Source organism: Pseudorasbora parva, chromosome 19 (genome assembly GCF_024679245.1).
Source record: "Pseudorasbora parva isolate DD20220531a chromosome 19, ASM2467924v1, whole genome shotgun sequence".
NCBI lineage: Eukaryota > Metazoa > Chordata > Actinopteri > Cypriniformes > Gobionidae > Pseudorasbora > Pseudorasbora parva.
Genome location: NC_090190.1, coordinates 5,216,263 through 5,242,642, shown reverse-complemented (window position 1 = coordinate 5,242,642; position 26,380 = coordinate 5,216,263). Strand labels below are relative to the sequence as shown.

General features: G+C 39.7%; 1 protein-coding gene across 6 annotated transcripts; it reads left to right on the top strand.

Annotated features, from left to right (window-relative positions):
• Positions 1 to 287: 287 nt before the first annotated feature.
• nfyc (nuclear transcription factor Y, gamma) lies at positions 288 to 24,778 on the top strand. 6 transcript variants are annotated; one of them, XM_067426602.1, is made up of 11 exons: positions 288 to 441; positions 8,998 to 9,107; positions 9,292 to 9,360; positions 10,957 to 11,070; positions 13,623 to 13,718; positions 15,589 to 15,765; positions 19,382 to 19,453; positions 20,758 to 20,919; positions 21,048 to 21,155; positions 21,371 to 21,430; positions 23,596 to 24,777. In XM_067426602.1, the coding sequence occupies exons 2-11, from the start codon at positions 9,009 to 9,011 to the stop codon at positions 23,716 to 23,718; spliced, it is 1,080 nt and encodes a 359-aa protein (XP_067282703.1). In that variant the 5' UTR covers positions 288 to 441; positions 8,998 to 9,008; the 3' UTR covers positions 23,719 to 24,777. The 6 variants fall into 6 exon arrangements, with proteins under 6 accessions (XP_067282703.1, XP_067282701.1, XP_067282705.1 ...); XM_067426600.1 differs by having other exon boundaries at positions 9,289 to 9,360; XM_067426603.1 differs by lacking the exon at positions 288 to 441 and adding an exon at positions 3,341 to 3,496 and having other exon boundaries at positions 23,596 to 24,778.
• Positions 24,779 to 26,380: the final 1,602 nt, after the last annotated feature.

The following is a 26,380-nucleotide window of genomic DNA, read 5'->3' as shown; positions in this document are numbered from 1 at the left end:
CGTTATAATATAGATTTTTAACTGCTATTTGTTAGTACATGGGTATTTTCCCCTATAAATATTATATTTGTCATGTTTTATGTTGTGATATTGTGTATGCGTATAGCCTATACATAAACACTCATAGGCTATACTTATTTTTTTTACTGGTTCAGAATGATAGAGAGGAAGCGCTTTTGATTCCACGGAGACAATCGGGAGAAATGCCAATAATTAAATGGCAGCATGACAGTTATATTCATCGCAAACTTAGGGGAAGCTGAACTGAGGAACATTCACATTCAATGGCGCCAACGGCGAGTACGTCACGGCAAACGTAGCACTTCTTCCGGTTTAAAAAAAAAAAGTTGTCAAATCGTCGGCCATCTTGGTTGCTGTAACAGCCTGAAATAAATTAAATATTACGACGAACCGGACTACACTACGATTCCATCGACTAAAGTGAGTATAAAAATTAAAGACTTCGCTGCGCTTCTCTTTGCTTGCTATCTACCGTTCAGTTTCTTTAAAGCGGGTGTCGTTTTGAGCTCGTGGTCCAATAAAAGTTTTCATCCAATGGACGATTGTTTTGGAGGATGAACATAGGCGCCATTTCCCTCCTCGCTCTCTGAAGCGCTTATTGGTGGCTATTGGAAGGGAATGGAGGCGGTCAGGAAACTGTTGGACATTGGTCGCCATTTTGGCTCTAGCGTAAATGACTTCTATTGGCTCACTGATTCATTTTGAGCCTAAATGGTGGCAGTTTCTTAACTACCAGAACCCCTAGAAACCTTGATTGGTGGAATCTAGTCCGAGGTTTGATTGGTCTGAAGGACAGATCCAAACGTAGTCTTTATTGGTTAGACTGTCTTTACACCGCTTTACAAATATTTTAGAAAAACTCTCTCAAAGCCTTCCAAAATCATCATTATTTCACTTCTACTAATTTAACTTGAATCATAGTCGTTGCGGCCTGCTAACGTAGCAAGCACCGTCACCTACATTTATGCAGCTCTTTTTATAGTCGTTATCTGTTCGTACGATCTCTTATCGACTTCAGATGTTTGAAGATGTATATCAGTCTTACTATAAAAAACATTATATCGGTCACTGACATGGCTTCATCCATATTATACACACTCGTACTGATTGTATGGTTTCGGTTAGCATGTCTCCCGGTAGCATGCAAATGCTTTGTCGACTTCGTTTGGGAAATGTTATTTCTAGCTATGTAACGTCACTGTATATTACTATTTGTCAAAGGTGGAAGAAATGCCATTCTCTGTGTAACGTTATGTGTTTTATACGTGATGGAATTTATTCCGTGTATATTCATTTTGCAGAACGTGGTGGTGTTATCGTATAAGTTAGTGCAGACCTAAATATACTTTTAATTGTTCCTCTATTGAATGAGAATATAAAAATAAAAATCGAACGCCTTAATTATGATATTTAGCAATGGATGATGTAACTTAAGACTTAAATGACATGTTTTTAATGTACCAGGTTAAATGGAGGTCAATTCATGGCACATGAACTCACTATTTACATTACAAGTGATTTATCAGTGAGCCTTCCAAGGCAGACATGCAAGCAAAATCATTGCTTATTGACCTTGATTTTACAAGAATCATAATGGTATTCATGGTAACTGTTGCCATAATCTTTCAACACTGTTGCTGTCAATAATTTACATGCCTGTATTACAAGAATGCATAGGAAGGATTGTGCTGCTGCAGTTTGAGTTGCTTCATCTTTACAGTGTGATGGTTAGCCCACATTTAGATATTCATCTCTCACATAATTAAAAGAGGCAAGGGTTTGGTGAATTGGAGGTTGTGTGGGCTGATTTGCATGTGGGAACATGACGTTTCTGGAAATAAAGAGACCAGTAAGAATCAATTGATGCTGTACAATGCAAAAGAACAGTAAGTTAAGGTGCGGTCACATTTCACGGGCAAAAAAGTCCCTTATTAAAAATGTGAAACACAGTTCACAGAACTTTCAAACCAAGCATCTTTCCGTCAGTGGTCAGTGTCAAAATGTGAATCCACATAAAAAATATTTGCACAGAGGAGATATTTAGCTCTCGTGGAAAAATTCAGTATCATGTGGATTTATATTTAAATGAATTTCACACGCTGAAAAACACAGTAAATGTGACCATTGTCTTGTTTTTCTTCACCGTTAGTCTTGTTCTTATAGGAATTACTAAAATAAAAAAAACAGTTAACAAATAAGTGATTGTAATAGTTGCATACCATGCATAATTTTGGTCATATGATGAGATTGTGCTGTACACATAACAATTTAACATGGCCCTTCAGGTCAGCTTTATATTTATTTTAGACGTTACTAACATGAAGTTTAGGTTGTATGTGCTGCACTGCATGCATGTCCCTGCACTCAAATGAGACTGCAAGTCTGACCCGAGTGACTTTCCACTTTAAATCATGCGGCTACAGCATGCGGCATCCTCTTTGAGACCACCCTGAGCCAATCGCTGTTCGTAGGCTCATTTGCATCATCGCACGCCCGGCCACTCCGCTCCTCCGAGGGGCGGGCTTTAGAGACATTTAGTTTGACATTGTAAATAAGCAAGGGACAGTTGTTTGAGAAGTCAGTTGTTCAGTCCAGCTCCGTCCAGCCACAGCAGAGAAGACAATCTGCAGGGGACAGATTTTCCGAGGCTTGCTAACCAAGGCGATCGTCCGCTCTCCCTGCGTCCTTTGTACAACTTTCTGCTGCTTTTGTCTGGTGGTTTTTTTCTCTCTCGTTCTTTTCGTTCCCTGACCCCTATCCTGCTGCTCAAGGTAACTTAAAACAGGAAGTTGAGTGTCTGTGAAAGGGGGCGGAGTGGAGAGGGTCAGCAGGGAGGAGGGGAATGACACTGCCTAAAGACGGCTGGTTCGACCAATAGCGGAAGAGACCGACTCGGGCTCATTTGAAGAATCCATCAAAAGGGTGGGATTTTAGAGATAGGCGGGCCGAGAGTATCGTTTAGCAAGCTAGATTGATTACACTCGAGTGTTAAAGGGAAAGCAGTCAGGAGATTTTTGTCCCGACTTGTTCTACTGCTCTGCGTTGCTCTCACACTTTTGTTTCTTTTCATCCTTCCCTTTTTCTCTACCTCTCCCTCACTTTCTCGCCTGTTTTTCCGGTCACTCGCAGAGCCAGGGGTCAGCTGAAAGACAAACAGTAGGGTTGCCAGGCAGAGGCCAACTCCAGGCTCCAGGCGGCTTCAGGGGACTCGGACAGGGGAGGAATGGGAGGGGGTTGTGTGTTTAGGAAAGGGGGGAGGGGGATGGCTGAAGAAGATGGGCTAGTTGAAGGGGGAGGGGTCGGGGGGGGGGGTGTAGGTGCTCGCACTCCCCTCGGCTTGGAGCTTTGAACACAGCGGTGGATCGCCTATCCCACACAGCCTTTTGTCTCCTCTTGGGACAGAGCCTGTGGAATAAAGATACTTATGGAGACTTTTGAGATGACCTCCTCCGGCACGGCATATGAAGGGCATGGGGTAAGTATGACTTGCGACTGCAATCAGACAGTAAAGCTCTCTCCCTCCCTCACTCTCTCTCTCTCTCTCTCTCTCTCTCTCTCTCTCTCGCTGCAGTAATGGGATGCTTCCTCTGTCCTCCGCTGCGCTTTTCTCCTCCTCCTTTCGTCCTCTACTTTTCCCCTTGCTTGAAATCTGAGTGTACTTCTTTGTGTTTTCTCTCCTGTTCATTTTTGAAGTCCTTAACCTGACTACTAATGATTGATATGATGTAAACAATAACTAGCTGGAAAATTCAGTTTTTGCATACGTCATTTTAACTTTTTTACACCGAACTCTTAGATCGCAAGTTCATCTTGTTCAGGTGTACTTCGGGCTTCTTGAAGGTCCCGTGCCGTCGAGTATCTCCGCTACATCTGTGATACTTAGAGATGATGGTCCTGGCTGCATAGGACCGCTAGTCCCGGTTCACCTTTCAAGGCCCAGTTTCGTGTCTTGTTTATACTTTTGTGACAGTGAGAAAGCGCAGAGAACCATATGGATGTGGTCTCCACATGACCAACATGGATTGGGGTTTATGTGGGAACTCTTCACCCCCTTAGTTCATCATGTACAGACGGTTGTCCTCCCTCCCACGATGCCTTATACAGTGGGATTAAAGTCTCTTTTCCGCTTGAGCACTAGAAAGTTTCCATTAGTGATGGTATTATGGACCTTCTGGGGAAAGGAGTTACTAAAAATAACTCTAGGTAGAGCTTTGACTGCTGTGTCTCAGCGTGATGTGTTCGTTTAAGTCTTTATAATTTTAGCTCCTTACTGCACTGTATTGCATAAATGTTCAAGGGTAAAATGTCACACCTGACTAACGTTTTTGCACGTTCCCAGAGCTTCGCACTTTAGGTTGTTTTGAAATATCAGTGCAGAACCTTTAAAGTTTACAGTTGGGTTTCTGGCGTCGGCACGTCGTCGCACCTTGCCGTAGCTAACGGGCCCATCGGCGGATGAAGGTCACAGGAATGTGAGAACGACTCCCGCATTCAATCTGTCAGCAGGGAGAGTGTGAGACCAAGAGGACAGTGCATCCCTCAGGGGCACACAGACAAGAGGGGGCCATTCTCCATCACGCTTCTCTAGGGACGCCATCATTGCACACACTAGGGTCGCCACATTACTGCAGTGAAAGTTGAAAAACCAGTCTCTGTTCTCTTTATTTCTGTGCTATAGTATATCCCTTACTCTCTTTCACTCCCTCCCCCTATTACTGTTTTTTTCCCCCTTTTTGCTTACTGCCAAATGACCTTGAGAGTTCAGGGACGGCTTCCTAGAGTCAACGCGAGGCCAAACCAAGGGCAACTTTGGAATGATTGATCCGGGAGATCAGAGTGGCGTTATTGTCCAGCCCCTATGTTTTTTGATCTGAACAAGAACAGCTATTTGTCGGTTAATTTGTAATTCATTGCTGGGTGCCTGGGTGCATTTTGTTGTGTCCGAGTCGATGATTAACCAGTACCCGCAGCAGGCTTTGTGGGGTTTTATATACCAGCTGGTCTTTCTGAGTGAATGTTTGTGTAGTTAATAAGTCCAGAATGCAGCTTTAGAAATGTGACCTTTTCTGTATGACAGAATGATCAGAGAAAACATTGTCTGTGTGCTGTAATTTTAGTTAATGAGGCTGGTTTAGAATCAGGGAGTTATACGAGTCATACGTAATAAAGAGTTGTCCGTAAGTACGTTTACATGTTTTAAGCAGGTTTTTGCATAGTTGAGCTAAGCCTATTCAAGTAAACATGACACAAGGAAGGTGTAATGCGTAATAAAATGTCAATAAGTTACATATGCAGTTATAAGCTGTTTTTTTACATAGCTGAGCTAGGTCAATAGATGACACAATATGTGATTGATTATTTGAATGATTAAATCCACATCACACCAATTGTAATCCGATTAATACATACTGGGAAACAACGTTTTTACTCAGAAAGTTCTCTAATGGACGTTTTCAAAAATGTTTCACCAGGAATTATCTTTATTTTCATATCAAGTAATTAAATGAAAATATTATTTATTTATTTTTGTTACTACTATTTGTTTCTTGTAAAATACATTGAACTTGCCATGAAAATAGCTGGTATGGCATTAAAAACTAACAAATACATGCTGGGAGAAACCCAGTCAATGTCAAATTATCAGTCGGAAGCCCTTTATTTAACCAGGAAAATCTTATTGCGATTGTTACTATCTCTGCCTCCAGATACCTGGTAAAGACGGCACCACATAAAGTTTTACACAGAGAGAACAAATAACTCATAATTGATCAATAAAATCAAAATCAAGAAAAACAACTACAAGTGTCTTTTAAAGCTCTGTGCAAGATGCATCTAAAAATGCTCAAAGGTTGCAGTGCATCTAGATTAAGTAATTTTTATTCCAAGCCCAAGGAGCATAAAAAGAAAAGGCACATTTGCTTAATTCTGAAAACAATACCCATGGGACTTCTAGCCGAATATGAGAACCAGATCTAGTGCAATAATACAATTATTGTGTAATTTACCCAAAAAAGCCTTTGCTTTTTTGATGTTAAAAGTTCGCTTAAAAGCTCTGAATTCTTTCATTCTAACATGCCTTCCTCTTACCATTATTTTCTTTCATGAGGCTTTTTTTGCCCTCTGGAATGCTCCAATATCAGATAAGATTGAATTTCTTCTATGTGCATGCATTGTTTGAAATTGGTATGCATTTAGTTTTGGTTTTCCTAATCCGTCTAGGGGAGGCATGCTGGAGATGAGGAATGTGAGCAAAAACGTGATGGAAAAAAACCTTCTCAAATGTGAGCGGTTCAGGGGTTAAGTTTGATTTGGGCTTGTCAAACAAAAAAAGCAGACTTTGAAATAAAGTCTACTGTTTTGTAGCTTTTTAAGTCCTGGCTGTTAAAATTAGGCTCACTTTAGAGGTGAGCATCAATGTCTGAAGGTATCTTGGATCTCGAGTCAACACAACCGGCCTGGACTGGCATCCATAACCTCAGTATTGTCTTATCCGCATAGCTGATTTGAATCTCTCCAGCACGAGAAAGAGATTGATCTAAGTTTTGATCTGCCTTTTAAGATACAGCCCTAACTATGTATAAAAGGTAGGCTAATTGTCTTGCTGGTAGTAACTGTAGGGCTATGTGAAGTTATTCTGCTGTGCTTGTCACGGCACGGCATGACTTTCCTCCTCTGAGGCTTCAGGCCACACTTTCTCTAACCTCTAAATATCTGCCGCACAACCAGCTTAACTCATCCTCTTATCAAGGGGGTTATTTGTGATATCTCAAGTCTTTGAAAACCTCTCATCCTTGATCACATTGAAACGTTTGAGCGTTCATTTGCTGCAGTCCTTCTGCATGACGAAAGAGCGGGCTGGCAGGGATGTTCTTGCTGATTCAGCCTCTGCTAACGGCATTGACTTTCTGAGACACACAGCACCAGCGGTCATTGCCGAACAGGTCAGGAGAAATCCAACACCACCATTGCGTTCTGACTTGCTGAAGGACGATCGTGACTCAGAGTTGCACGTGCATTTTTGTTTCCGCCTACAAGTCTGAAGTTCGTATGAATTACATTGTGATGATGTTCCATTACAGTTGCGGTTGGGTCAATGACATGACACTTTTACTTATTTATTTTATTCGTATTCTAAAAAGTACATTAAGATACAATTCACATCTACCATTATTTAAATGCACAGCTATGATTAGTACATTTCTAATTTCTAAAGGAAAATAAAGGAAAAAATGCCAAGGTGATACAAGTAATTAAACAAAAAAACTCTGAAAATGAAAATATTGAAAAGTTCTGTAATTTGACTCCATTTGTTATTTCTTTAATATTTAAAAAAAAAAAAAAAAAAAAAGCTTCAGTGTATCCAACCTGTTAATATATTAAAACCTCAAAGGTCCTAACACAAAATAAAATAAATCCCTCTCTTGTTCCAAACCTGTATACAAGGAAGATATTTTGAAGAAAGTTTGTAACCAGGCCATTTTGGGGCACCATTAACTTTGATTGTAGGAAAAAAAAATGATATGGAAGTCAGTGGTGCTCCAGAATTGTTCAGTTTCAAAATATCTTCCTTTGTGTTAGACAGAACAAAGAAATGTATAAGAATTTAAGACAGAATTTAAATGTTTGGGTAAAACCATCCCTTTAATTGTAAAGTTTGTACTATTATTTTGCTTTAACACAATACAAACCATTCTAATCTCATACAACAAGCTTTCTACCCACAGCAGAGTCAGAGGTCTCCCTCTTCCCATCTCAGGTTGTGTCTCAATCTGGTTAAAAGAGTCAAAAATAGCTCCCACTCAAGCAGCTGGTCTAGGCGAGCTTTGATTTAACCTATTTATGTCTCCTTTAATGGAGTGTTATCTCATTTAATTTGCCTCACAATTTCCAATGTCCGTGACAGTAATTGCCGCTGTTATCGCCTACTAATTAGCCAGCTAGTTTTCTTAATGGTCTTACTTGAGATGTTAAATTATCATTTCTTATCAGGCCGGCCCTGGCACGTCAACACTGGCAGATGTACAGCAGAAGACCATCACAAGATCGACTCCTGATGCAGTTGCTTCCCAGCAGCAGAGTGGCCGCTGATGCTTTTTCTTGTTATATGCATGCCATGCTTATAAATTTGATTGACGGTTGATGGCTTCAGTCAAGCCTGAAATTAGCCTAGAGCTTATTGACAGCGGCGTCACATGACTGATTGATTTCACCTTGTCTAATGCCACTGATCATTATTGTTTTAAAGGCAAATAAAGACTGTGACATTGAACATGATATTTTTTGCTATCGCTGGGCAATCGTAACCATCCTAATGCTTTGATATATGTAAGAGGAATAAGAGATAAAAACAGGTCACCGCTTATCGCCAGTGATCACGCACGTTTTACTGTGTTGCTCCTCAGTTTGACCTACATAGTGAGGCTGCTCAGCAGTCCGACTGCTCCCCCTCCATTAAGCCCTTGGCAGTTTGTCTTGTTATTGGATTATGGCTGAACTGCACGAGTCCGAGTACTTTTTTACGGCCTCGTTCCTGCTCCTGTAGCACCCCACCCTGCTATTTCAGGCCCTGTGTTGTCTTCCAGAAAAAAGCGAGAGATGCTTTGTAGCGTCAGTGGCAGCGCAAGCTCAGGCAGGCTGCCTGCAGAATTCCTCACATGCCATAGTAACCTGCCAGCTTTGCTCCTCTTGCAGTTTTAGTTTGTGTTAGTTTGTGTTTGGATTGTCTCCGTTGCGTCAGTGCCAGGCAGTACTGTCAGATCGGCACGTTTGGTCCGCCTCCAAAGCTATTTGGGTCTCCAGATGTGCACTCCAGGCTTCAGGCCACTGGCACGGAGGAGGACTTTGTTCTCCAGGTTTTTCACATATGGATTCCTGGCTTGGTTTACACACGTCTGAGTTGACCAATCACTCTCATACCAATTGTATGTGAACATTAAACCTGACATGTCTTTTTTTCTTTCCCTCTTCATCTCCTAGCAAATCTGGAGATGTCGGCAGACTCGTTTGGAGCAGGCGGCAGCGATGCCCAGCAGAGCCTACAGACCTTTTGGCCCAGAGTGATGGAAGAAATCAGGAATCTTACCGTGGTATGTGTTTCTCCTAGCTTTTTTTTGTATCCGCTTTATTCTCTCTCACATACAGTATAAACACTGGCCTTTGCAGCCAAGTTAGCCAACTATGTATTAACTTAAGTCTACCACTTTTCATTAATAGCAATTACTAATGTTCTACCTAGTTCTCCTCTAATGCACTCTCGCACTGTTTCAGAAGGATTTCCGTGTGCAAGAGCTTCCTCTTGCTCGCATCAAGAAAATTATGAAACTGGATGAGGATGTGAAGGTAAGAGCAGGCGAGCTGAATCAACACAATCTTAAGCTGATGTCAGCACACTTCCTGTCTTTCATTCTTGAGAAAGCAGCAGCCCGGCGTTTGTCGGCTGTACATCAAGTGGCCAGTCGAGTCAATAATTAGTGGAGCTTGCTATGGCAAGCCTTACTATGCTATTACTCCTCTAGGCTTGTTCAAATGCTTAGCCGTAAGTATTGCCATTCTGCATGTTTTGCACTGTTTTACGGACATGAATGATGCATCAAATCATGTAGCTCGAGGAGAGGTTTCTTGTGTCTTAAGAGACCTGACTTGCCTGCCAAAATAAGACGGGCAAAAAAATCCCAGATACTTTGATGGAGAGCTCTGAGACATTTCAAGGAACTCTTTGGGATAGTTGTAGAAATTGTAGAAAAACAAATATTATTGAATGTTCGGTTTTGGCTGAAACAGTTTTGGAGGGTTAAATTCAATGACATAAACGGTTGTCTTTTTGGTGCATCACTACTTTGGGATCTTTTTGCTTATTCCACCTAGAATGACCCAGCAGTCACCTAGAAAGAAGACACTAGCCAACCATATATCAATATGCTAGCGACTTTTTAACAATGCTCTTGCAACCTTCCATATCACCCTTGCAAAGATGGGTTACAAGTTTCAATTTCTTATTTAATTTTTGAGGTTTAAAATGTAAAATGTAATGTTTTTGTGGTCTTCTTCAAAAGCAAAGTTAATATTTTCAGTGGCTTCCCCTGCAATGTGGCCCAATTTGAACCACTACATAAAAAATAATCACCTATTTTCAGAGCACTTCATTGTGAGGAGAAATTATTTGATCCAACTGAGTCATCTGACCATTTTTAGCCTTATATTGGGTATTGTGTAAACCCTGAATAGACGTTTTCCAAGAACTAAAAAGAAAGAACTTCTCTCATGACAACCTCGGTTCCACGTATCACTGATATTTACTTTTCTTACCAGATTCTTTAACAAAGCAACATGCAAATAAAATAACTTTCATGTACAAATGAACACGGCATCAGCACCGCCGAAAGAGCGAGGTCATCTCAAGAGTGATGTGAGCCAAGTATTAAGTGCCGGTAATACACACTGATGCCCTTTTAGTGCAGTATCATAGAGCGAGAGACATAAGAACGATTAGACATAAAGGTTGTTGTGTTTGCTTGATAGTTTAACCCTTGCTGTTTGTAATGAGCTGGTTTAGCCCTGAAGAAGACAAACATCTCTGTTTCTTTCTCAGTTGTTCAGTACAAAGATATTGTGAGTGATGTTGAAGAGGCCACAGGACATGCTCTTCCCACACAGCCTTAGCAGCGTGGGAAGCAGGCATCAGGTCAGGGTGGTGTCCAGATGCTTAAAATAACCTGCAGCTTAGAGTGGGAAGAGAAAAAAGCCAAGGCAATTAAGAGCTCAGGAGCAGTGACATGGGCAAGACCCTGGGTCAAGTGTTGACGTAGCCTCTTAGGACACTGTGTCTGATAGCAGGCTGAAACATGGAGGGCATGGGCATAGTGAGTGCCTGGATAGGATTGTATGTGTCGTCCTTTTATCTCCCCTCTATTGATTTGCTTTGGTAACCTTCTGTAGATGATCAGTGCTGAGGCACCGGTGCTGTTTGCCAAAGCGGCACAGATCTTCATCACAGAGCTCACTCTCAGAGCCTGGATCCACACTGAGGACAACAAACGGCGCACACTACAGGTCAGTCATGTCCATTCCCGAATTCCCTTTGACCCCTTACCCTAGCCAGCTGAAATAAACCCGTCTCCTTTAAGACAAAATTAAGTGTTTTGTCAGTTTGTTCCTAGTTTTTTGGGAAACAATAGAGTGAAGATTGTGGGTGGGATCAGGAAATGACCCTGAGCTTGCTTTGAATGGGTCACCCTCTCCAAAATGCCACTCTGTACTTTAGAGCACAACTCGCTAATCCATGTTTACAATGACCATTATGTAGTTGAATTCTAATTTAAAGAGGACATATTATGCTCTTTTACTTTTTCAACTTTCTTTAGTGTGTAGTTTTACTGTTTAAGAATGAAAAATGTCTGAAAAGTCACTCCAAAGGGAGTTATTCTCTGTATCAGTGCGCCCTGTTTCTGAACTCCCTGAAACTTGCAAACAAGGGCTGATTGAGTTTCATTAGTAGTGTGTTGTCGCCATGTTCAAGAAACACTGTTTTCTCCACCTGTATATTAACTGGGTCATGGTAAGGGGTGTGACATAATAATATAATATACATAATATGGCATCTAGCTCAGGTTATTTTCTGATCCCACCCACCATTTTCTTCTATTGTTTCCAGTCTCCTACACTATCGTTGTCTACTTTTGGACTGCTCAGTTTTAAGTATTTTTAAAGAATTGTACTTGTTTTGTACATGTACTTATTTTTGTTAGTTATTTATTTTTTGTCTAAGTTGAATTTAATTAAATGTTTGTTTTCATTATACTGTATTTCTGATATTGTTGTTAAATGCTCAGTGTGTCTCTGTCATGTAATAGCCAGTGCTGCTGATATGGCAATAAACTAGTACTACAACTACTACTACTTGCCATCTCTGTCCAAAAAAAAAAAGTTTCGACCACTTTTCTGGTGTTTAGTATTGGAGTCACGTCAGAACAAATATAAATTTGTTAATAAATAAATATGTACTGTATTGTCGTCTCGTTGTCTGCATCTCGGCTAAAAAGCTGCGCTTAAACGCAACAAAGGGAGACTAAGGCAATAAATATCAGGTATCAATAGTCTATTTTCATCATTCAAAAAAGGAAACCGAAACTTGGACTGCAGATAATACAAACCATAAACAAAGCAGCGCTTGCCTACCACTTTTGAATATCAATCATGCTGATCACTTTCTTCATTCCGGTCGGCTCATGTTATTATGAAAATATTAATGCATTCAAATGCTCCGGTCTGATTATGTAAAATTATAACAGCCTTCTGTCTGTAGGCCTACTGTCTTGAATTCTTTGCTAAGCTATACATCCAGAGTTCTCTCTCTCACCAACGGCCCAGTGTCGTTTCAACATGCTCAGTCAGCCCAAAAAACCAAAAGCGCAGAACACACTGAAAAAACTACGCTGGCCAACGTTCAAAAACGACCCGATGGCTTGGTCCTGGAGCGCTTGCATTCAATGGCAATTTTTTATGTCAAAATCTAGTCATTGTGAGAGCAAAACATTTCCCCACTCAGACCCCCACTGTTCAATCAGCAGACAGCTGTGTGAGCTGTGCTTCATACATTGCTAAACTATTGACAATGGACCTTTTTTTCCCCCCTGTGAAATTAAATTTCACTAATGTGATCGCACCTTTAGCCATAATTCCTAGCATTTTCTTTTTGTAAATACTCCAAACCATTACAGCAAAGAAAAAAAAGTTCCTCCTAATGCTGCAGTCGTGACACAGCTTGTCTGTTTATGGGAACAGCACCCCACACGAGCACCCCAGGGCTCATCTCTTTTCCACTGTAGCGTACAGTCTAAAAGTGCGTCTCCCATGACCCACTTACTTTTTATTAACTGATTTTGTCTTGCTTTGCTTTCAAACAGTGTCCTGAACCCTTGCTTTGCTTGATGATGATGATAATGTCATCCCGAATATGTTCAAATGTGAAAGCAACAGATTCAAGTTAGCTATTAAACCAAATATGTTACACAGCAAGTAAACATGAATGTGAATGGAATAATTTCAATGGAAACAGTTGAATAAAGTTAATAGTCTGCAATATAGCAGCCCATGTCAACATAACCTTTTTCCGACGTGGTGTTCGGCAACAGGTTTTGTCACAGAACAGAGCTGTAATGACTGTTAGAGCGTCTCTTTAATATGTAGATTGTATTAGCGCTCAGCCTGTGAGCTCGCAGCTGGCCCGCGGTTTCATTGTGAAGGCATCACGCCAATCTGTGTCGCCACGACAACAGTCGTCAATGGAACAACTGCATGGATGTGACCCTTCACCACCAGATATTAATCATGGTGCTAAAAATAGCTGCTGATCTGGGGGGTGACAATGGGTGGTCTTTGCAGCCAATATCCTGTGGAAAATACCACTAGTAGACAGTGTGGGGTGAGATGGTGTCACTGTTCACAAGAACGGTTGTAGCCAGCTTTATATTATCTTGTAGATTGTTATATTATTATATACAAATCAATGAGCGTCATCCTTTTTGGGTATGCCTCCATTCCTTTGAGCATTTGTGGTTTTAGTCTTTTGTTTTGACTCTCTGGTCTTATTTTCTGTTTTCCAGAGGAACGACATCGCCATGGCCATCACTAAGTTTGACCAGTTTGATTTCCTCATTGATATCGTCCCCCGAGATGACCTCAAGCCTCCAAAACGACAGGTGCGGAAAAGAGAGAAGCTTCAAGCTGTCAAAATTGATCTGCTTCTACAGTGTTTTTTATGTTCTTCAGCGTCTATGAAGAGAAGAGGGTGCTTTGTTGTGTTTGGCAGCCTGGGGGCGCTGTAAACATCCTTGACTGGAAGCTGGGTGTAGGGTTTGTGAAGGCTTTCAGTCGGATGTTTGCAGCGCTCTGCTTCCACTATCTCTGCACAACCAGACGTCGTTTTAATTCATTTCTTCTGTTTACTTTATGAATGTGGCCATAGCAGCATGTGCCTGACTCCAAAAACAACCATGTATGGTTATATGCCACAGTGCTGGCAGCAGAACAATGATTGGCAGGGGGAGAAATGTATCTTTTTGCCCACCAGTCACTCAGATGCTTTACCACCAACCAGTTTCATTCTCTCAGTTGAAATAACTCACTACAAGAAACTTAAGTACATTAGTGCCCTCTTTAAAAGAAAAAGTTGTTTTTTTTTTAATTGACATAATGCCACTGGACATCTGAACTGACTTTTGAGGTTTTCTTTTGATATAAAATATAAAGATATTTATTCTATGGATTACTAGTTACATATATAGCTAATTTATAAATATAAACTAATAAATTGTTTGTGTGTAATATATATATTTTTTTATTATATTTTATAATTTATACACAAGATAAAAATTCAAAAATATATATATAAACAAATGAATGTATATTATATATTATATTATTTTATGTTATATAAAAACCCATGAATAACATGGACTTACTCTGGTCATATTGTGTTGGATTCCTGGATTCTCAAATCATTCCGGTGTTTTATCATCATAAAACAAAAGTAAAGTAAATGAAAAAAAAAAAAAAAAAGACCATAAAACAAACATTTCTTAAGCTGAGCTTGAACTCTCTCTTACAAACCTTTTCCTGGACCGTTCCCACCTGGTGGAATGACCTGCCGATCTCAATTCGTGCAGCCGAGTCTGTAGCCATTTTCAAAAAACGTCTTTAAGACACATCTTTTCCAATTGCACCTGACCAATAAAGACTTAACTATCCAATTATATTTTCTTTGTTTGTTTGTCTTAAAAAAAAAAATTTGTTTGTGTACTGTGCTCGATTAACTGAGAATTCTTACAGCTCTTGCAGGTTGTTGCCCTTGTTTGTTTCGTTGCTTCTATTGCTCTCCCCTTTTTGTAAGTCGCTTTGGATAAAAGCGTCTGCTAAATGATTAAATGTAAATGTAAATTTCTAATACGGCAGGGATGGACACAACTGACAGTCAGCATGTAGAAGGAAGGAACTTACCCAATATATCCAATGATCCAAGCCCTGCTAGCTCAGCTAAACCACAGTCTTTGTTCGACCTGCAGGCCATAAAGGTCCTGCTGTGTTTTTGTGTGTGTGACCAGGTGTGTAAACATCCTACACTCTCAGCTGTGACATCACCAAGCTGGGAGAGGGATGTTTACTCTCTTTGTCACAAATAGATCTTCAGGAATGCATGGGGAGAAAATAGAAAGATGCTCGGTGCAAACGTTTGAGTATTCCTACTGTTTGTGTGTCAGAATAGCACGGCTGATAGCCTGCCATTATCCTGCGGTTGAGTGTGGGAGTTCATGCCACTGACTGCAGCTAAAGGTCTCGTTTCTGTCCAGCTTGAAGATTGCATTACTCGCTCTTGCTTTGCCTATAAGTTATTTATCCTCCTCCTGCCTCTAGTGTTACAGAGCTAAAATAATTTATGGAGATGTAACCGACAGATAGGCCTTATGAACTCTTGATTTCATTGAGTATGTTCTCTCGCATTTATGGTGATCCTGCAGAAGTGTTCTGCAGTATGAGGTATATATTTCTCTATAAATGTGCCCGTGTGTGTAGGAGGAAGTGCGTCAGTCCGTTGCCCCAACTGAGCCGGTCCAGTATTACTTCACTCTGGCGCAGCAGCCCAGCGCAGTGCAGGTCCAAGGTCAGCAGCAAGGCCAGCAGGTGGCCACTCCCACCGCCACCACACTACAGCCCGGGCAGATTATCATCGCTCAACCCCAGCAGGGCCAGGTAATCCCCACTCTCTTACCACAAACCTGAGGACGTAGTGTGTATAGATTCTAGCAATAAAACAATGAGCTTTTGAGGCTATAGTTATCATTCTTGGTGTGAAGGGCCTTTAAAGTTAAATATATCCATCCACACCAATGGATGATAACATTCTGAGGATGTAGTATGTGTGATTCTTTAAGTATGTGTGCATTATCTGTACTAAACATAATTCCATCATGTTTTTGTAGAGATTTTGGAAACATGCTAAGTTAATCCAAATACTTTTTTCTCTCTCCTAAAAACACTGCGACAGCCAGTTGTTCTCCTTGAAATGTGTATTTTGGGTTGGAATGTTTGTTTATGTTTTGGTCTGTGATCCTGCCCACTGCCAATTTACCCAATAGTATTTCAACACCCCGGGCTGGCAGTTGGCTGAAAACACATCTTATTGTAGCCATGGAAGCCAGCAAACAAACTGGGTCAGTGATCAAAGATTCTACCCGACCTAAAAACCTCTGCAATAAATAAAAAAATGTGTTCATAAGCTGATCAATTTAAAGTATAAGGCTTTCCTTTGTCAACTGTGCTCGTTCCTGTTGTGTGTGTCCCTTAATTTGGAAACGCCGTGAGCATTGATTCTGAGGAGAAGGAGGATGTGGGCGAAACAACTCCTTCTAATATTTTTTTATTTTGACTAGTACACATTTTGGCCGCTAGCCGTCAATATAACAGATGTGTGAGCGGTGAACTCTGATTTTTTTGTAAACAATATCGTTTTTCTGTGTCGTTCTCATTATAGTCGTTGTGTGGACTTCCCTATTCTCATAGAGATTTTTAAAACTTTATATTGTCTTTGGTGTGAACAGGCCTTAAAGAGAGAATCTTCATTTTGGTATTTACTTACTCTCAAGTTGTTCTAAACCTGCATTCATTTATGTCTTGTGTTAAACACAAAATCAAATATTTGGGAGAATGTTAGTAACCAAACAGTTTTTGAACCCCATTGACTTCCTTAGTATTTTTATTCAATACTATCTAGAAGTCAAAGGGGACCAGCAACTGTTTAGTTACCAAGATTCTTCAAAACATCTTCATATGTCCAACAGAAGAACGAACTTCATGCAGGTTTAGATCAACTTGGGTGAGTAAATGATGACACCATTTCCTTTTTGGGTGAACCATCTCTTTAAAGCTGCGTCTTAAACACTAACTTTCCTCCTATATAGCGGAAAAAAAACAGTATGTTAAAAAAATATTACCTCCAAATTCACAGTATTCATTAAACAATAGTTGAAAAACATCCAGATGACTCACTATTTCCAGTGAGATTCTGAAGCTTACAATGTACACTTTACTATCCCATGAGGCCACGAGAGAGGATTTGTGAATGGCAGTGAAGTGACGCAACCAACACTAGTAGATCACATGACAATGATAACATGCTGAATATAGTATGTTCGGATTGCATTCATACTATAGAGAACATACTTTTTTAGCAGTCGCAAAGTGCTTTGAAATAATTAAATGACTTTGCGACTATAATGTTATACTGTTTTCCAGTGTTAAATGCATATATGCAAATAACACTGGAAAAACAGAGCAAATATATTGGACTCATCTCGCATGACGGCAAATAGCAAATCAGGATTTATAGCTATAATGCAACTAAAGCCTTTTGACTATTTCAAAGAAACAGACTGCTCTTTCGCTATGTCCCACCCAAATTTCCTGTTTCAAAAGGAAATATTTCAACGGAGGAAAGAGAACTGGCATCTGGAGGCTTGGAGAACGTTGTTTGCCCTTGTAATTACCCTCGGGTACATTATACTATGGTCTGGCGGACAATAGCCTGAAACTTTATCATACCCACACTCTCGCACAACACTTGAGCCCCGATTACTTTGATCAGCCCATTACAGGATCATTTGAAACATGATTGTGAAGGATGAAAGCCCAGAGGTGTCACACACATTGCTATCAGGTGAACGGTAGAGTCCAGTCAGTCTCTCATGTGATATCAGCGGCCCTCTCCGCGTCGCTCCTGTTTTGTTATTTTAATTTAGTTAACTTTTATTAGTTTAAATCCACCAGGGTAAGGAAGGGATGCTCTTTCTCACATTCTTGTTCTTTTTGTCTGTGGTGGACCGATCAGTGCTGCTTCAGCAAGCTGCAGTCTGCTGACCTGTCAGATTTGGCCAAAGTTGTGCTGAAGTCACCTTAGAGAGCACTGGGGACAAATATATACAGTGGGGTTCAAGAATGTTAGACCACACTGAAAATGAGATTCAAAATGTAATCTGGAAATACATTTTTAGTGAGAAAAAAAAAGTAAAACAATGTAAGATTTCTTGGACAATAGGATTTTTGTCCAATTTCTAGGTCTCTAATCAAATAAGGATAGTGGCATTGTTCATTCATATATATATATATATATATATGCTGATGATAGAATTTGTTATGGAAAAAGATGTAAAGTACAAGCATTTTCAATAGTGGTGTCATACTTTTGGACTCTGCTTACATTACCGTTCAAAAGTCTGGGGTCAATAAGATTTTCCTTATTTTTTATTATTTATTTTTAAAGAAATGTATCAAATAATACTCAGGATGGTGGATGATGATCCTAAAAATTCAACTTTACATCATAGGAATAAATTACATTTTAAACTATATTAAAATAGAAAGCAGTTATTCTACATTGTAATATTTTGCAAAATTAGTGTTCTTACTGTATTTTTGATCAAATAAATGCAGTCTTGTGAGCAGAACAGACTTCTTTGAATAACATGATACAAATCTTAACCCCAAAGTGTGAACGGAGGAATATCAACATAGAACAGAAAGAAAGAAATAAGGTGATGGGAAAACAGTGATGTAGTAGAGAATTTCTGCATATGAAAAAAAAGGGAACCACATGTTTATTGAAAAATTGACAAAACATTTGTCAGACTGTGACCTCTTCCTTCATGCTCACTTCTGTTTACCCTTTAAGTAAATTGATTGTTAGTGGGGTTTTATCTTCATACCTGAGGACAGAGAGTCAGTTCAGCTTCATCTCACTGTCTGCTCACTGCTTTGTGCCGCTATATGCAGTCATTTTCCCAAATGCAAAACTTCCATAAACGTATTATTTTCTTATTTTTCAGCAGAGCTGTCCCTCATCTGCTGTAACAGATGGCTTCATCTTCGCTCTGCTTCAGTTACTGCCTGTTCACACCACTTCTGAAACTACAGAATGACAGTCCATTTTTAGAGCAATTTTTCACACTTATTCACAATTTTAATTGTAAATAATTATTATTTATTTAAAAAAAAAAAAAGTTATTTCAGACTTAGTATTAACTTTTTTTATTCCTTACGAAAAAAAAAATTCTATTTAATTTTTAAATAAAAAATATAATTATTTTTTAATATTTTAAAAAGCCTTAAGCATGTTTTTGTTATCCCAAAACGTGCCTTTTAAAATCTGTTCATACTACATGCGAGACATCACGCTTTCATTTCTTTACACTATCTGTGGCATCGCCTTTTTTGTTGCTTTTGTGAGGGATGTTTGAGTATGCGCTTTGCATGTGCTTGCCTGTGTTGTGAAGTTCACTCTCTCTTTCTGGCATTATTTCCTCCTCTTCCTCAGGTATTGCAGGGAACCACCATGCAGCAGCTGCAGCAGGTGCAGGTCGCTCAATCACAGGCGACCCCTATCACGGTAAACACCTCAATCCCCTCAAAATGGCTCCCATTCTTCCCACAAAAGTATTCACAAAGCACAAGGATCTTTTTTTAGGGCTTTTTTTACAACAGTTGAATAAGAACTGCATTTTAAAGTATAATACAATAGTTAAACATTTCCCTGTTTGGGTAAACAATGCAGTACTCTGAAGCAGATGGTAATACTGACAGTTCTATGCCTGGGTTAGTTCACCCAAAAATTAAAATTAGCCCATGATTTACTCACCTTAAACCATCATAGGTGTATATGACATTCTTCTTTCAGACGGACACTATATGAGTTATATTAAAATATATCCTGGTTCTTCCAAGATTTATAATGGTAGCCCAAAATCTCAAAAAAGTGTGTGCTCCACACGGCTCTGGAGGGTTAATTCAGAAAGGATGCGTTCAGTTGATCAGTAAGTGTCAGTAAAGACATTACAAAAGATTTCTATTTCAAATAAATGCTCAAAAAAACACTGTTTTCACAAAAATATTAAGCACATATAATAATATCTTAATGATGATACTAAGAAATGTTTCTTGAACTGCAAATTAGAATGATTTCTGTAGGGGCAATTATTTCTACATAAACTTACATAAAACAACTTTTGTTTCCAAAAAGGTATTAGTAAATGTTTAGAATAACATAAACTGAGATTTAATAAATGCTGTATTTTTTTTATTGTAAATCCATGTTAAAAAATGAAACCTTGTTGTAAAGTGTCACCAAAATCTTAAACCCAATATAAACTGTTGAGCACTTAGATTAGCTAAGTGAATAACCGAAGGCCAAAGTCACAGTGTTGTCCTAAAACAAAGAGACGCAGATGTTATTCACACAGCCAAATCTGCAATTCATATGCCCTCTATTTGATGCTACATGAGGTCACTGCACGTCTCAGGCCAGATAAAGTTGTGCTGCTTAGTAAATTGCTCTGGCCTATCGGGTGTCAGTTCCTGAAGAGGAGAGATCGTCTGTCACACCTCCGCAGTCGGCGCACAGGTTTCTCCGCTCTGCGCAAAGGCCCGGGGTCACAGTCTTGCATCTCTCCCCTTTCCTCCACACGTCTTCAGTTTCACTTTCTTTTGGAGGCCTTCCCAGCCCACAGGGCAGTGTTAGGTGTGAGCTGTAATGCTAATGCTAGCTTTGTCTGTTCCAGCCATAGACTGTAAAAAGGTTCCTGCGTTCATGCTGAAAGAGACTTGTGAGGAACACGGCAGGATGAAACGCAGCTTGAGTGTCAGTTTAAAGCCTCAGTCCCCCCCTCCCAATGGCTTTCATTCTTCATCTTTCAGAGTGCTCCGGTGACCATGCAGGTGGGCGAGGGCCAGCAGGTGCAGATTGTGCAGGCGGCTGCGCAGGGACAGGCTCAGGCGCAGGCGGCACAGCCGGCTGGACAGACTATGCAGGTCATGCAGCAGATCATCACCAACACGGGAGAAATCCAGCAGATTCCAGTAAGAACGTTTGCCTTTTTATTTTGTGATTTTAGTCATTTTAAAGGATTTATGCATTGGGAATGTGGCATAACTTTTCTGAATACCTAATGGTGTGCTCATCGGTGCCCCCTTGTGGTGTCCTGCAGGTGCAGCTCAACACCGGCCAGCTGCAGTATATTCGCCTGGCTCAGCCCGTCTCAGGAACACAGGTTGTTCAAGGACAAATACAGACGCTTGCAACAAACACTCAGCAGGTAAAGAATGAAATTTTACATGAGCACATATAGACCTTAAAGATGGTTAACACTATCAACTCAATTGGCAGGAGTGAGGAGTGGTCACAAAGCTTTTTTAAAAGTCATTCTTTTAGTGACACTAATGGCACAGCAGTAACACACTTTTAAGCAGTTGTGCATTTCACATAAAACACATTTCCTTAATTTAACGTGGGTGTGATCTTGTTCTTTAGATATCACAGACGGAAGTACAACAGGGTCAGCAACAGTTCAACCAGTTTACTGATGGGCAGGTAATTACTTTTTTGGATGTTTTATTGCCTTACGTATATGCATCTATTTGAATACAGTAAGAAAACACGTAATATTGTGAAATAATATTATTCAAATTTTAAATGTTTTTGTATTTTAATATATTTTAAAATGTAATTTATTCCTGTGATCAAAGTGGAATTTTCAGCATCATTACTCCAGTTTTTTTGTGTCACATGATACATCAGAAATAATTTTGATAAGCTGATTTGCTGTTCAAGAAACATTTATTATCTATGGTGACATTTTTTTTAATTCCACTTAATATTTTTGTGGAAACTGTGGCCCCATTTACACTGCATGATTCAAGTGACCCAATTCCGATATGATTCGGATGCGTGCATTAGCGTCTGCCATGTAAGCGGTCAAATCGGATATTCCCCAGTAAATGCGAGTCGTACGTCATTGAAAAAAGGACGGCGGCGAATGACGTCAACTCAGGTGGACACGAACTGCCAGTGTTGCCAAGTTTGCGGTTTTCATGCGGAATTGGGCTACTTTAACACAGTTGTGAGTTACAATTGGGCAGGTTTTGTTGTGAAAACCTGGCAACCCCATCAAGGGCTCTCCTCTTTTTCTCCGCCTTAAGAGAGAAATGTTTTGCCGACCTTTAAAGATGTGTGGAACAGTGCAGACAGCAAAACATTGAATAATCATTTTGTCTGCGTCCATTGCATATCGCGCCGTTTTACTTCCTTTTCTGGTTAAGAGCGTCTTGGGCTGTTTTGCCAGTGTACAGTGTAAATGCAAATATCGGATACGGGTCACTTTTGAAAAGATGATGTAAGCGAGTCGTCAAAAAAATCGGATATAGTCACCACATCGGAATTGTGCATCAAGACCTGCAGTGTAAATGCAGCCTGTAATACATTTTTTTTTCCAGGATTTTTCCTGATGAATAGAAAGTAAAAAAAAAAAAAAAAAAAATGTTTGTTTGAAATGGAAATCATTTGTAAGATTTTAAATGTCTTTAACATTAAAATGCATGAATATTATAATAAATAAATTTAGAATATTATTGTATGTGTGTGTAATATTCACACACACACACAGGGCTTGACATTAACTCTTTTGCTCAGCAGTTACTGTGGCTAGTGGTTTTCCAAAGTTTCTAGCCTCTCAGCATCTTCACTGGACACAATTTTGACATTGATAGCTTGGGGAAAATGCAATATAGATATTTTTAATGTTATCGCATAATTTAGCAGCATTTCCATTAAAATGTTACACATGCATTTTCTTTCTCTACTGTTTATATTCTCTTAAACAGAACTGACTGTGTTTACTCGCCAAAACCGGCATTTGGACATTATTTTGTGTGTATTTGACGGTTTAAGTGCAATAAGCAGCGAAAACAAACTCAAGGTTCATTTGAATCTGAGGGAATGAGTACAATTATGCTCATCCCGACAGCCAAATTCAAGCCTTGTAACATCAACAATATTCATCCGGAGGAAATGAAACGAGTGATAGGAGGCGGGTTTGTGTGTCACTCGCTGTCGGTCGAGATATGAGAGAGAGAGAGAGAGAGAGAGAGAGAGAGAGAGAGAGAGAGAGAGAGAGAGAGAGAGAGAGAGAGAGAGAGAGAGAGAGAGAGAGAGAGAGAGAGAGAGAGAGAGAGAGAGAGAGAGAGAGAGAGAGAGAGAGAGAGAGAGAGAGAGAGAGAGAGAGAGAGAGAGAGAGAGAGAGAGAGAGAGAGAGAGAGAGAGAGAGAGAGAGAGAGAGAGAGAGAGAGAGAGAGAGAGAGAGGGGGGCTGGTGTCGTGTGTCTATTCTGTGGGAAATTAGCATTGGACACGTTTCAGTATTGAATCAATGTGTATTTTTGACAACACTACATTGCACATAGTTTATCATTTCAGATGCTGTTGTTGTCTACAATTGAAAAATGTATATATTATATATAAAATCCAACCTGCCATAGTGACTAATAGGAGTGACTCGGGTGTTAATGTCAAGCTCTGCATATAATAAAAAATACTGATATTAAAATTATTAAATAATTTTTAAGATTATTAAAATAATTCTGATATTTTATTATTATTCTGTTGTGTTCTATGGATAATATATCCTTTATTTTTCCGTATCAGCACAGTTGTCGGAGTTCAGTAACACACATCCCTCCGTTTCTTTCTGTGTCTCTACAGCAGCTGTATCAGATCCAGCAGGTGACGATGCCGGCGGGACAGGAGTTGACCCAGCCCATGTTCATTCAGTCCACCAGCCAGACGGCCGACGGGCAGGTCACCACGCAGGTCAGCGCGGACTGAGACAGACCATTCGTCCCGACACCCCAACATCCTTCCACTTCCCTTCATCTCATGCCATATCCTGATCAAGTTCTCTGTTTAATTCAACAATCCAATAATAAACTTTAGATTTAATCTTCATAATTTACCGTCCAAATGACATGTTTTGCTGTTTCGTTAACGTGTGGGTCTCTTTAATACAGTGCTGAGTAATGGAAGGATCAATGTGTAGTGGCAGAGATTTGCTTTCTGCCATATTAATTTCAGCTATATGTCTTCTGCAATATGGCAAACGTATGAACCCACTGTCTTCCTTTCAGTATAGATAGAATGTTTCATAGTTTAACGTGGATGTGGGTAGAGATTATGCTTTCAGATGTGTTCAGTGATAGTGATGTTAGAGTGTGAAACTTGTGGAACTGGAGCTGGAGGGCACTTCTCAGATGTGGGGCATGTACAGTGGTCTTTTGTGGAAAATATCCACCTTATTTTCTATTTTTTTTCAAGCCCTCGTTCATTTGGACAGATCATGCCATCTCATGATGTGTAGAGTTTGAAACTTGATGATAAAAAGCCATAATCTGCACATTCTGTATCTCTGTAGTTTAAATATAGTAATTGTATTAGTTCAGTTGTAGTATCTTGTATAGTTTTGAGATTTGATAACATTGTATTTGTTAAAGGGCTTCTTATTGTTGGGTTTTCAACATGCGAATGGTCCTCTTCGTGTGAATGTGTGAATGTGTTTGATGTGCTTTCCTTACGTGTCTTTCTGGACCAGATTTAAAGAGACTTCTTCTGCCCCTTGCAATTGGACTGCTCCACTGTTACCTACTTGTTAAAACAACAGCTTAATTAAATAAAAAATCCCTTTTATATAAACCGTTTTAATACCTTTTTTTATTATTATTGCCCACTTGTTTTTTTGTTTTGTTTTTTCATGTTATAATTGATGGTCATGTTGTTTTGCATGTAGTTATGACTGGCAGCATGATATGCAATATAGGTACAAATTATTATTATTAATATTATTATTATTTTCTTCTTTTTTCTTCGTTTTTTTGTAAACACCTTGATTTGTGAGAAAAATAAAAACTCCCAAAAAAGATTGAAATTGTGTGTTTTATTTATGTTTATTGTCTAAGATGTAGGTTTGACTCTGGCCTGTCATTTAACCGAGTACGTTAGATTTGCCTCTGGCTTTGACGTCACAGATGAACGTTCTGTTCCCCGAGCTCTGTGATGGAGAGGGGCAGTGTTTATTTTCACCACACGGTGGCGACATTTCAACCTGTCGAGTGCTCAATCACTATTTTGTGATCAGGGCCCGTATTCAGCTCTCAAAGTGCTATTTTAGTCTTAAGTGCTGAGAATACATGACATTTACTCCTACTTTCAAACTTAAGTATAAAAGCAAGTTATCAAATTTCTTAAAGCTAAGAATCACTCTTACTCTCCCAGTTATTTAAGACAGCTCGAGTGGTTAGGAGTTGCCAGTAGGGGTTTGTGAGGGAGAATGTTTTTGAAATGTTTGACAATGACCATAAAACGGTATTGTTTGGACAGAGAAGGCATCATATTTTTCAGCGCTGGTTAATGCTGGGCTTTATAATAAATAAATAAAAATCGCTGTTCCACTAATTCAGCAAGCAGTAGCACTTCTTCCTCCTGTCAGTTCAGTTTTCTTTTGGAATCCATGGTGGCTGATTATATATTTTAAAAAAATCTAAGCAGGTCAGTTAACAAGTTAAAAAACAGCACACAAGTTTAAAATTTGTAATTAAGACATGGTAGAAAACCATTTCAAATATTATAATGTATTCTCTTGAAAATTCTTTATTGTTAAATGTGTGTTGAATGTATACTCTTAGGAATTTCACCATTCAATGTGAATTTATCTGAGAATATTCTTAAATAAGGACATCTCTTCAGTGATTGGTCCATGAACCAACTCTAAGACTGACACAAGGGGTACTTCAGCGCTGGGCAGATGAATCTGTATTTAAACTGGGTCATTAATCTAGTAGAAATGTGAACTTATTTTTGAATTTGGTGTCTTCTAGACTGAGAAAAGACCGAAAGGATATTTTTGTCTCATGGGGATGAAAGACTACAATTCCCAGAATGCTCCACTGCCCTGTGAGGCCATTCCTAAAGCCATCACTACTGAATCACTTTTACTTTCCCACCACCGCGTTCATCTTCATAAAATCAGTTCAGTAGAGAACACACACTACAATTAAAAACTGAACGTGTCTGTTCAATATATTGTGATTTAGCCGCTGAGGAAGTGTCAGCACACACACAGCAGGAGTCAGATTACACGCAGCTGAATGAGCTCTCCTGATGAGAGCTGAGGTAAACGTGTCCACGCTCGTGGCAGTAGTTCTCAGCGCATGTTCAGTCTGGCGCGTTTTTTCAGTTCATGCCTTTGGAAGATTAACTTTCATAGGAATTAATTTGAGATGTTAAAATACTCACTTTGCTCCGCCGGCCGCACCGTTTCCATTAATGCCTGCAGCTGCAAGCTGCTAGCTGAGCTGTGAGCTGAGCTGTGAGTGCGACCCCATCCCCCATGTGCGAGTTGAAAACATGCGGAAGTAGCTCCCCCTGCCAAACATTTTACCGATGACGCAAATCGACAATATTTGCGTCACCGGAGTAATTTTTCCAGAAATAAAAT

Excerpts from the sequence above, each read along its gene's own strand:
- nfyc (XM_067426605.1), top strand. The coding sequence starts at position 9,009 with ATGTCGGCAGACTCGTTTGGAGCAGGCGGCAGCGATGCCCAGCAGAGC. Across the intron at positions 9,361-10,956 it reads AACTGGATGAGGATGTGAAG|ATGATCAGTGCTGAGGCACC; the intron begins GTAAGAGCAGGC and ends AACCTTCTGTAG. Across the intron at positions 20,920-21,047 it reads GAGAAATCCAGCAGATTCCA|GTGCAGCTCAACACCGGCCA; the intron begins GTAAGAACGTTT and ends GGTGTCCTGCAG.